Here is a 13068-nt window from a genome sequence, read left to right on the forward strand (position 1 = left end):
ACGGAGACCGGAACTCGGACATCTTTAGGTTTCAGCGCCATAGAGAAACATTGGACGATCCGAAGCTCTCATCGGTTTGATGGTGTTTATGCTACAAAAATGGTAAAACGATGTGTACTTGTAACACTGATTCTAGGTATCCTGAGATTTTATTTTATTCCATTTCCTAAACCTAAACAAGACAGAGCAAAATGTCTGCTTTGGCTTAAGCTGTGTATTAATCCAATGATGTGGGTGCAGTAACCTAGTCCTTAAGTATTCAACCCCAATCCCAATGAAGACGAAATGAAAATGTTAATTTTCTGATTGTCATACTCTCAATCAGTTACAAATAAAGTTAGTGAGTCCATGCTAACGTACAAACCTAAATAGCTAACTGTTCTCACGTCATGTACAGACTGGTGTACAATTCAATGCCTCTCCATATTAAGCTGGTTAAACGTAAATTAATTTAATTTACCCTGCGGCACATGAACAGTGTTGATCCTGGACGTTGTCATCTGCGATCGTGACAACCGTAACATAAGGGCTTCTCCCACTTGCATTGTGATCACTTCCAAATGAATCTGGTTACCCACCATATTTATTTTAAAATCTTTTATATATCCCTCCATGGCATATTTAAGTCCAACATGAATGCTCCTTGACGAGAGGTGGTCCTTCTGTGTCCAAAATGTATCAAAACATCTTGGGACAAGGTTTAGCAAGTTAGCAACTCCGAGTTAGATATTGTCCGAGTTAGCAATAGTAACAAAAGAGTCTCACTTACGATAGGTCAATTATAAAATTAATTATTAGGTTGCATTTAAACGCAAGTGCATAGATTGGTCAATATCTCAGCCAACACACCCAGAAAAGGGAATTTATTTAATATGCATCAGAGGGAAGAGTTAGCTAAAGTAGCCCATACATCTCATCAAGTCAATCCACTACCTTCATAATCAGACTTTCACTATTGCGCAAAGACACACACACACACACACACACACACACACACACACACACGACATTGAAGTTGTACAATAGTTTTACAGAAATCCCTGCATGACTCCATGTCAGTAGTCCAGCATTAGCACCTGGGTGATTTCAGTTCACCTCAGGTGTTCGACTGAATGAATGGATCTGTCTGTGTAAGCCTGAGCCTGCGGTTGAACTTTTATGTCTTCCTGTGTGAGTTCATGCTGGTGATACTGGTATCCACAGAACATCAAAGTCCCAACAAAGCCTATGATGCAAGCTTGCACACACAATGGTGTTGGGGTAGGCCTAATGCTGTTACACCGCACCAGAGCTCAGGAAAAAACCTTTACACGTACACACACATATTCAGTTACACAAACTTAACAACAGCTAAATGAGGACACTAAACTTTAAGTTCTGATCTACATGTCTGTGAAATCAGAACCAATAAGACAAAGCCTTGATACAAAGCCTTATTAATTATATTTCTAAATCCCTAAGGGTTAAACCTGAGTTAATTCTTAAGCTATTTAACTTAGAACAAATGAAGATGCTCAGAAAATGAGTATAAGTCTTTCATTCTCAATATCCGTCAAATCCGTCAATGTATTTTATGAAAACTTCACCTCTGAGTCCAAGCATTATAAGCCAAGGAAGGATCTGACGGTTGAAAGAGAATGTCTGTAAAATCGGAGAAAGGTCGAGTCATTTCAGTTGTTGGCAGCTGCTCCGGTGGCTGAGGTGAACGAATGGAAATTGCATTCAGAACAAGTGGCTTTGACCACCTGGGCTGTTGGATAAGATACAACGTGTGCAGTTAGGGCCTCTTAAAAATGATAAACTCAGATTTCACAGATCTTCTGGTCTCTGATAAATGTACTGCATTTCATTTGAGCTGGGAACAAACTATCCAAAAGAAACAGAATATTCAAAGAGGGAAAAATAATTGGAACATGAAAAGTGGGCGTTCTCCTCTACAAAAATGGAATGAGACCTGAATGTAAAGTTCATGCGAAGTTCCCGTCCAAGACTCTGCCGGAGCCCACTATTTGACGTGGAGGCTGAAAGTCAGGTCATGACATTTTGATACATCCCAATGGTAACACTTTTTATCAAATTACCTGCAATGCCTAAATAGCTAGATGATGTCAACAAACAAGAAAGGTCAATTTAAAGGCATAGAAAGTTATTACATTTAAATGAAAAGTTATCACAAAAACATATTTTGCTTTTCTTTGGTATAACATGCACTGATGAATTGTGCACAACAGACTTAAAACAGACACCCTTATGCGTGCAGTGGGTTTGATGGGAGGGTTATTGAGAACGAAAGGTGGAAAGTCACGTGAGAGGAGGCAGTGCCTCCATCGCACTTTGATTGGATATGATTGGTTCATGTGATAAATCCCACCTCTTGTTTTTGTGCGTGTTCTCATCGGCCTGAATGAAGAAAATGATGGCGTTAATGACTAATTAAAAATAAGTAAACAACTTAGAGATCACCGCTTTATGTCACGTCAAAATCAAACTTGAAATGTCCTGAAAACATGATGACTGTGTATGGGTTTTAGTGAGCATTCAGCTTGGGGAAATTAAGGTACATCTTCACGTCTGTGACCAGTGTATACAAGCTTGATGACTGCTGAAAATAAGTTGGCTATCAAAAAGAACAGCTGAACATTAGTTCACAAATAATATATATGTAGTTTAAATTGTTACTGCCTTTAGCTATTATTTTGGAATAAATGTAGAAATGAGTAAAATCACTAACTTGCTGAAATTTATACTTGGTTTTTCTATTTATTAAAACCAAGTATAAATTTCATCATACTTCATAGTTATTGCAAAAAATACAAAACAGAAATTGTATTTGGTCTCTCTTTTTTATGTAATGTTTATTTAACCAGGAAATTAAGTGTTATTGACATAAATGTACATTTGATATACAGTGAGGACTTTGCCTCATTTTAAAACACCACCGCACACCACTAGTGCACAATAAGACAAGGAAGGTGTATTAATAAAGTAAAAAGGGACAATATGATAAAAACTGCGTAACTGTACTCTGTCAAACAATATTTCCCTTGGAATATAAACTGTATAACTTCACTTAAATGGCTTGCCCACATTCTTTTCAGGGCTTTTTTTTTTTTAGTTTACTGGCTCAATGTAGTATTCTGAAGACACAACAGGAAGTATTTGGCCACATCAGACAGATTTCAGTGAGTTTTGGTAGCATATTTTCCTTTCCCAGTGTTGCCTCCCCCACCCGCGTCTCTTTCTCATTTATTTCTCTTCATCTCTCACCATGAGGGATTCCCCTAGGCTGTTCCCATCTTGGTCTCCCAAATACAGCCCAAAAATAAAGCCCTAAAACCTGCCAAAACAAGATTAGGTAAAATAAAACCGACAAGCAGGATGTTAAAATAAACCCTTTTCCACTGATGGTGGCCAAGACGTCTATTATGTGAGATGAATGGTGTTTAAGGGCCTACTGTGCACTGTAGGGTAAGTACAGGAGAGAGTGAGGAAAATGCAGAGGAAATAAGTGGGTAGTGTCAGAGTGCTTAGCCTTGTTCTGGGTGAAATAGTCTCCAAATGATAGTTCTCATTTAAGCTCGATCATAGCAGAATGGCCACAGGAACCAATGTGTGGCAAAAACAACACATAAAATTTGTTGACAAAACATTTTGGTAAGTTGAGTGAATGGTTACATGCTACATGCTCCGATCAGATGTGTAATGTGACTAGAGATGCAATGTAGTGGATAGATACGATTTTCTGGGGGGAAAATGTGTGGTTTCTGTCCATGCAAAAGTCACTACAACAATGTCAGGGTGTTGCTAGTGGTTGCTCAGCTGTACTGAGTATGTTTGAACAAGTTGCTTTGTGGTTGATAGGGTGTTATTGGTGGTTTCCAATGAGTTGCTATGAAGTTACTTAGATGTGCTGAGTGGTATGTAGGCTAGCATATTGCTGTGCAGTTGCTAGGGTGTTGTGGGTTGATATGTGCTTGCATACAGTATCTCTTCTGAGCATAGATATGTATATGTAGATGCCTTATTAGGGACTGCTTCTATGGGCAGCTATGTGTAAGCCTTTCGCCATCCTGGAATGGTCAAATCAGGTTCATTTGCACTTGAGAGCAAGTTCTTCATGCCTTAAAAGAAAGTTTGAATGTAACTCAACACCCTTGTCTCATGTAGTATACACGGAACCATGAATATTCAAATTAGCCCTGCCTCCACTCACTCACACCAGCTCAGAGATCCACTCGCTTAACTCAACGTTTTAAAATGCATAACTTTTGCTACGGTTACGCCTGTCGTCTACACTACTCCAGCGTTTTCGACCCTCGAAAATGGAGACTTACAAAAATGCTACAGATCCCGATTTCGTTTGATATCTCCGGGGTTGTGTTTCAGTGTAAACGGACCAAAACTGAGACTTTTGGCTTGACTACGTATTCAAATAGCTACTAATTTGTTGCTAATGTTACACAAACCATGTTCCCGTTCACTTTCTCAGTCTGCCTTCTAATAATCAGCATCCCTAGAAACGCATTGAACAACTTTAAACATCAGTGGAGAAAGGCATATAGTTCATCATAACTTCGTAATATACATCATATACATAATTCACCCGCTATATTGCTAAAACTACCTGATTTTTCATATAAACAGAAAAAAAAAATACCAGGATAACCTGGCTTCTCTTGAGACTCCACTGCTTTCCAGTTAATGATATGCAAAAACCCAGCCCCCACATTGACGTGATTGGTTGCAAGGTAGTTTGTGACGTAAGAAACACCAGCGATTTCAAACCGCGTTTTTGTGACTGTCTTTGGTTCACTGGAGTTTTAAGGAGAAAATGCTCAGTAATGGTGTTGACTTATGAATATGCACATGGTTTGTCTTAAAGCATATTAAAAACACCACAGAAATATATTAACAACATTAAAAACATGAGGAAGAACATTAACAGTTGCCAATTTTACCAATTGTTAAACAGAAATATGTAAGAAATAATTTACATGGGGGCATTGAATAATTAAAAAATAATGCACACTCGAGGTGCTAATGCGTTCATGATCCAAAGCAGAGTGAATCATTTTTCAATAATTAAACAGACCACAATCATTTATACTGCTTATATCCAGGTTACCACAGCTCAAGATATTGGGATTTATTCACTAATAATTGCATTCACTATTCGTATTTATATTTTATGTGTGTGATTTTTGCGTACGAATGGTTTTAGTTGTTCCTGTATTTTTTCGTAAATTCAGAATATATTTTAGAAAGAAAGTTATTGGTGAATCATGATTTGTTCGTGAAAACTTTTATACGCAGATTTCACGATGCGTACGCGTGCTATGTGAATGACACCCATTGTTCAGATGTTTTATTTCAAGATATTAGATTTTAGCCATTAAAACGGTTGTACGCATAACAAATTTCTTATGCATCTCATCCCAAGCCTCCATTGTTAACTCCATTTTAGAACTAGTGACGGAGGCTAGAGAAAGAGAGAGAGATTAAACATAAGTCTGTGTGGCTCTCAAAAGTGTTCGGCAGCAGTGTCTCTACTAATAGCTAAACTGTACGTTTAACTGCTTCAAAAACAACGACGTTGCTACCACACTACTTAGAAATGTCATGTAACTTTTCAGTTGTGAACAATTTTATAGAAAAAGTTGATCGCAGGGCAGCGCTGACAATACATTTCTGTGCACATGTATGTTTTCGAGTGTGTCAGTACAGTACGTGTGCATGAGAGAGAGAGAGAGAGAAAGAGAGAGAGAGGGACAAAGCATGCTTTCCATGAATAATAAAAGGAAATTTGGTGGGAAAAGTATGGAAATTGTTTTTATTTTTATCCTTTTGTTCGCTTAGGTCTGTTGTGGCAAAAATTCATTAAACAATCATCAACTGCGTAAGAGACACTCTGAAATTCAAATGATCATTAAAAAGTATTTTATTCTTGCAAGAAGGCCCAGTTGTCACACAGAAGTCACCAGTACAGTCTGTGGAACAAGTGCGACAACGAGGGAGGAAGAAACAGAGCCTTTATATCTTTTCCAAGGTCTCTTTATTCCTACAAACTCAGAAGTCCCAAATGGGACCACCTCTGATCCCAAGGGGTCAGAGGTTCCCTTTTCAGCTCTCTCCCCCTTTGTCTCACAGTGTTCACATTAGTTCAGAAACACAAGTCAGCTATAATATTATTTCAAAGTCTTACTGCAAATGGAGATTCATACTGCAGTCAATGAAAATAAAAAAATTCCATTACAGGTCCATTTGCTGTTGTAATGTAGACTGTAAGGATCTTTGAATTAACTTAAATAATAATGGCAAAGTAATATGACTGCAATGCGATCTACAGGCCTGGAACTACTTCATAGCTTCATACTATTGGTTTGTCAACCAATCAGAATCAAGCATTCAACAGCTCTGTGGTGTGTGTGTGTGTGTGTGTGTGTGTGTGTGTGTGTGTGTGTGTGTGTGTGTGTGTGTGTGTGTATATATATATATATATATGAATTAATGCATTTTGCATAATGTTGAGGTGGGACAAGTCGGAGCTCTCAGAGTTGTAATTACAAGTTCAACAAGGATGTGAGCTGTCAATTTCAGTGATCGAGCCCTTGGTTAAGTTCAAACCCCTCTGAGTAAAAATCAATGAGTTTTCCAAGATGCCACAACATTGTGCAGCTTCTGGTTGACTGCAGAGATTTCAATTCCCAAAGAAATGGGACAACCTTTCACAAGTGAGAATGTGTTGGTTTGCATCTTTTTATATATGTTAACTCAATGTTACAGGTTTTTAAACTATGGTAACTTTTTAATGTCGTGTTAGCTAATGCCTTCGTCTTGTTATATTGTGCTAAAGATAAACAAAATTCTATGAAAATCATCTGCTGAAGTCTATTGCAGATATAGAAATCCATACATGCGTATAACTGTGGTTGTAGATGCTAGAGCTGTCGCAATAACCGCAATATTGTAATACCATGATACAAATAATAGCCCAACAAAATTATTGTCAGGTTTATATTCTGTTATGTGGACCCTTATTTTGACATTCTATTCGGTTTCCTTTATTTCCTGTTTCCTCGCTCTGTTTAGTTTTGGTTTCATTGGTTACTAATTACATCCTCATTTGCTTTTGTAGTTACGCATTGGTTTCACATGTCTAGTTTACTTTCCATTGCTCTATCCCTGTTTATATAGCCCCGTGTTTCAGTTGTTCTTAGTCAGTTCTTGTGTGGTTTGCATTATTTTTCTGTGTGTGTTTGATTTATTAATAAAGCCAAAATCTCCATCTTCATGCGTGCTGACCGCATCGTAACACTTATTTATATAGCAATAAATAAATAAATAAATAAATAAATAAATAAATATCATGTGTCATATATCGCAGATCGTGATATTGAGCAACTCAAATTCACCGCAAGGGAAATTCCTTCAGTCTGACAGCCCAAGTAGACGCACAGTCAACTTGCTCTTGAGTGTTCAAGGACAATGGCTGCATCTGAAGTAGGCAGGGGCGTTTCCTCCTCCGAGGAGGCATTGGAGGCAGTGCCTCCTCAAAAAAAATTGGATGAGAAAATAATCCATATTATAAAAATAAACCAATGCAAATATTACAAAATGTGACATTAGAAGTGTATAAATCACTAGTTTTTCTAAAGTAACACTATCCAACAGCAACACCAGCAGCCCATTGAGTTTTACCAGACCCCTTAAAGCCTGCCATGGGTTTGGTGGGGGTTAACAGAATAAATGTGAGAAAGTTGAATGAGAGGAGACAATACCTCCATCATGCTATGATTGGATATGATTGGTCCGCGCAATAAAACCTGCCTCTTTTTTTCCGTGCAGGTTCGCAAATCGATCTGAATGAACAAAAAGTAAGTAAACAAATCACCCACTTAGATATCACCGTTCTATGTCACGTCAAAATAAACTTGAAATGGCCTGAACACAAGATGACTATGGGTTAAAGGTTTGGTAAAATTTCTAAATAAAAACAGAAAAATGCTCAGTAGCACTAAAAATTACACAAACATTTTCACTAATCATTACTGTAGAGTGCCATTAAAGACTTCTAGACAGCAGACGTCACGCCTTCCTGGGTGGCGCGAGTGCAGTAGAGGCAGACAGTCTGAGGAACGGGTTCACAGGCACATGCGGGCAATGCCCGGATGCTTGGTTTAATGAAAGAGAGAGGGTCATGATGATGGCTCTATGTTTTAAACGAGCAGCTGGAAAAATCAGTTCCTGGCAGTAAATTATAGCACTGCTGGCATATTTATACACACTGTGGTCATACTGTATCTGTAGCATAGAGAAACTAGTACACTCAGAATGAAACTGCATCAAATTTCTCTTTCTAGGTAGTTTCTAGTCTGTCTGCAATATTTTTGCAGCCCAGGATTTAATTTACCAACATTTTTGGGGTTGAAATTGACATTTTATCCGTCGTAATAGAGCCATTTACAGTATTCAGTAGACATCAAAACAGTACTCTGCTGGGACCACTGTACAGTAATGTATCAGATATATCAAGCTTCATGAATATGGTAATCATTTAGTACTAGGGGTAATACTGACAAAAAATTATATTTCAGTATTTTCTGGAATTTTGTCAGTAATGATAATTAGACAGTACTTCACTGAATGTGTCTCTGTGCTTGTTCATTGGCTGGTTTAGGCCCACAAGTATCCCTCATGGACAGGTGACTCTCAAAGCTTTTAATATTCTTCATATTCTGTGTGGTGGTTACTTTTTTAATTAAGGGGCGATATTTGCCACCTCAAATTTACCTTTATAAGTGCAATTTTTTCTAACCTTGTTAGATTTCTGCATCATCTTATATGTCAAATGCTTACATTAAATCGAAAAAATCTAATAAGACACCATAGTCTTACCTGTTAAATTTAATCAAAAGTAACAAAATCCATTTTTGCACTGCATAAGTGGCACAGAATGTGCATCTAAAGCACCATGTATATGTACAACCCCATTTCCAGAAAAGCTGGGATGTTTTGTAAAATGCAATAAAATCAAGAATCTGTTATTTGTTAAAGGCACAATATGTAACTTTTTTGCTTTAAAAATAGCAAAAATCACTATATCTATATTATATATATATATATATTTTGTGTACTTACATTATCCCGACTGTTTCCAACAACTTTCAAACCAGGATAAATTTGTAATTTAATTCGAAGACACGTCCCGTTTCTTTATTTCCGTTTTGTCGCCGTCAATGACGTCATATCCGCGTTGTCCCTGGTTTCCGCTCGTACTGCCATAGCAACCAGAGCCCTCTGATAGTAACCAAAGCGACAGACGTGGACAACTGTTAGTTTGCAATGTCTATTTGCACGCTGTTGTTGTTTCGTTCAAACATTATGGACCATGGCAAGCAGACTTTGGATAAAAAAGGAGAACTAAAATCAATATCAGCGCGGTGTTTTGGAGATGCGTAGAGCTCCCATAGACAGTATATAAACGAGAGCTCCACGTCCGAGACTTCGACCGCTCCTACATGTACTTTATTAAACAGGTGAGCACATTTACATAAAACTAATCAATGTTATATAGTTCAACAATGATAAAATGTTAGAATATGATCTGTATGTTATTCTAATGTTGATCTAGCTTACTGCTAGTCTCATACAGACAAACTAACACATACATTTCAACACATTCAAATGCAGTTTAGTGTGATAGTGTAATGTTAGACCAAGTGAAACAGCGCTGCGTTACCTGTCTAATAAACTGACCTGTGAGTTGTAATTCTGCACTTGCGTGTAGTTCGGTAGAATGAAATGTCCATATTCCTTTTATATCCACGGGACTCGCGTCGCGTGTGGAGCTGATAGCTGTCTCTCCCGAACTGCTTCATATCACAGTCATGATAAAAAACATCGATGTATTCAGTCATCCATAAACATTATTAGATCGGTCGGCTTGACGTTGATGACAAGATCCATAATTCTTAGCAAATGTTGCATCATCAAACTACGCCTTTGTTATTGTAAAGAAGTTAGCGACCACTAGCGGCGAAAAATTTACATACTGTACGTTTAATTCTCTTTAACCTTTATTTAACTGACAAATGTACAAGGAAAAGATTTTCAAAGTTTTCACTGAGCAACTTAAGTGTAGTTTGTAAATAGAAACACATTTTAATTTTGATGGCTGCAACACACTCCAAAAAAGTTGGGACAAAGGCAAAATAAAAGTGAAAAGCTTACAGAATATCTCATTTAAACTGTTTTGAAACAGTCCACAATGACCAGGTGAACTGGTAAGTCTCGTGATTTAGTGTAAAAGGAACATCTCTCTTTTTTTTTTTTTTTAAGCAAAGATAGGTAATGGCTCATCACTTTGTGCCAAATATCATGAGAGAATTGTCAAACAATTCAAAAATCACATATCTATATGCAAGATTGCAAAGAATTGATGTCTTTCACCATTTACCATAAAAAAATAATGTGAAAAGATTCAGGGAATCCAGAGAAATCTCAGTCTGTGTAGGGCAAGGCAGGAGACTTATGTTGAATGTGCGTGACCTTTGAGCTCTCCGAAGGCATTGCATGAGAAACCATCATGCGACTCTATTAAATACAGCCACATGTGCTCAAGAGAAAATGGAAAACCATTTTCACTGAACACAGTCTGACATTACATCAAGAAATGCCACTTGAATCTCTGTTATGCAAGGAGAAAGCTATACATCAGTTCTATGCAGAGATGCCGGCGAGTTCTCTGGCCCGAGCTCATCTCAGATGGTCTAGAAGACGGTGGAAATGTGTGCTGTGGTCAGATGAGTCAATGTTTCAGTTTGTTTTTGGGAAAAACAGACAACGAGTTCTCAGTCCAGACTTTCATCAGCGACAGGTGCAAAAGCAAACATCTGTCCTGGTATTGGGGGGCATCAGAGCAAACGGCATGGGTGACTTGCATTTGTCTGAAGGTACTATTGACATGGAGGCATATATTGGGAATATACAGAAACATTTAATGGCATCAAGATGGCATCTTTCCTGGGAAGCAAGACAATGCCAGGCCTCATTCTGCACATGCTAAAACTGAGTGGTTTCTAGACACTCCGCACCATAGAAGGGATGTGCCTGACTGCAGTCCAGATCTGTCTCTTATGAAAACGTAAGGCCCATCATGAAAAGGACAATCGGACAGTGACGACCACAGACTGTTGAGCGAGCAGTCTTGTTTCAGTTAAGATTGGGCAAATATTCCGCTTGAAAAACTGCAACAAGTAGTATCCTCTATTCCCAAAGGATTAAAAAGTGTAATTAAATGGAAAGGTGATGTGAGAGTGGTAAACATACCTCTGTCCCAACTTTTTTGGAGTGTGCTGCAGCCATCAAAATCTAAATTTGTTTATATTTACTAAATACACTTAAGTTGGTCTGTGAAAACTTTGAAAATCTTTTCTTTATTTTTTGTAAGTTAAATAAAGGTTAAAGAGAATTAACAAAATCACAGATTCTTGATTTTATTGCATTTTACAAAAAATATTGAAATGCTGTATAAAATCAATATCACATTTGCAATTGTGCTGAGATTTGGGAAAAACAGCATAAGCACAGTAACTAAACCATGGGCATTTTTGCGCTATATCGAATTTTGGGGTCAATCGAACTACATTGTAAGCAGGCACTCTCAAAGCGAGTTTTTTTATATTGTTTGTTTGCAAAGTGAGTGACTTACTCAATAACACCAGCTTTAACATTGTTAAACTATACATCTTGTACACTCCAATTTAGTACCATGGTATATATCACAATAGTGCTGGTCTAAATAAAAAACATGGTTTTACCATGCTTTCTTGTTATTGTAAATAAATAAATGTTCAAATAAATAAAAAAAACTCTAAAATTCTAAAATAATTTAGGCTTAATGCACTTAATAAACAGAGCAATTCCGTTAGATATGACTGCATACCTCAACCTTAAGCAAAATAACACCTCAATGTGAAATAACAATAACAAACAACAATACCTACCAAATCTGCGGGAGAAAACGCCCATGATGGAGCTCTCCTCCACCACCCTCAGGTCAGCCAGCAGGGCCAGCTCCAGACCTCCAGCCACAGCATACCCACCGACTGCTGCGATCAATGGTTTTGAGAGCCTCATACGCGACGGACCCTATACAGCAAACAACACACATCAGTTTATTTCTGTTCTAAATATCCTGCAAACCAATAGGTTTATAGACTCAACCCTCCACTATGAATGACATTTACAGTGACAGTTTTTAATCATCAGAAGCCGCTAACTCGCTTTTACTAGTAAGTGTTTCCAACAGTATCACATGGTTCAGAAGATTGCGTGAGTTTCACAGTCTGCACTACTCTTGGTAGTTGTCGATGGTCTCTGTCAGAACAGGCCTTAAGGCTCAGAGAGGGTGGAAAATGGTCATGTAAAACTATTTTTGCTGCAAGAAACATTCATTAGTTATAATATTACAAGCTGAATTAAAAGGAATGCATTATATGACTCCTTTAGTATTAATATGCAATACTGCATCTGAGAAGGACCACTCCGTACCATGGGACCACGACCACGGCGGACATCTTGCTCCAGTTTGCGGGAACCAGAGCTCTGGGCCAACTCCTTCAGATCAAATCCAGCACAGAAATTCCCTCCTGAATCAAACAAACTCAATTATACAACAAAGCAGATTAAACCATGAATGTCAGACAGCATAACATAACTTAATAGCACGAGTATCCCTTTCATGTGTTCAGGCCTACACGCTCTATTCTTATATTAATATTTTGACATGTATTCAGGTTCTAAATTACATATAAAAAGAAACTGAAGAAACTTACACATTAGAAAGAATTACCAATACAATGGCATATACTTTGGTAAAGACAAAGAAACCCTTGTGAAAAAGAAGTACACTTTAGCATACTTAAAGGGATAGTTCACCCAAAAATGAAAATTCTATCATTGTTTACTCACCCTCAAGTTGTTCCAAACCTGTATGAGTTTCTTTGTTCTGCTGAACACAAAGGAAGATATTTGGAAGAATGTTTGTAACCAAACAGATCTCAGTCC

General features: G+C 37.7%; 1 protein-coding gene across 2 annotated transcripts in view; it reads right to left on the minus strand.

Annotated features, from left to right (window-relative positions):
- Positions 1 to 13068, minus strand: part of LOC311284039 (enoyl-CoA hydratase EchA19) — a 31480-nt gene that overhangs the window by 12603 nt on the left and 5809 nt on the right. For both annotated transcript variants that reach the window (XM_084398861.1, XM_084398862.1), the window contains exons 3-4: positions 12553 to 12650; positions 12006 to 12150 (exon numbers count right to left, since the gene is read on the minus strand). In XM_084398861.1, the coding sequence (XP_084254987.1) occupies positions 12006 to 12150; positions 12553 to 12650 (243 nt within the window). The remainder of the gene's footprint in view (positions 1 to 12005; positions 12151 to 12552; positions 12651 to 13068) is intronic.

Source organism: Rutilus rutilus, assembly GCF_951802725.1.
Source record: "Rutilus rutilus genome assembly, chromosome: 24".
Classification (NCBI taxonomy): Eukaryota; Metazoa; Chordata; class Actinopteri; order Cypriniformes; family Leuciscidae; genus Rutilus; species Rutilus rutilus.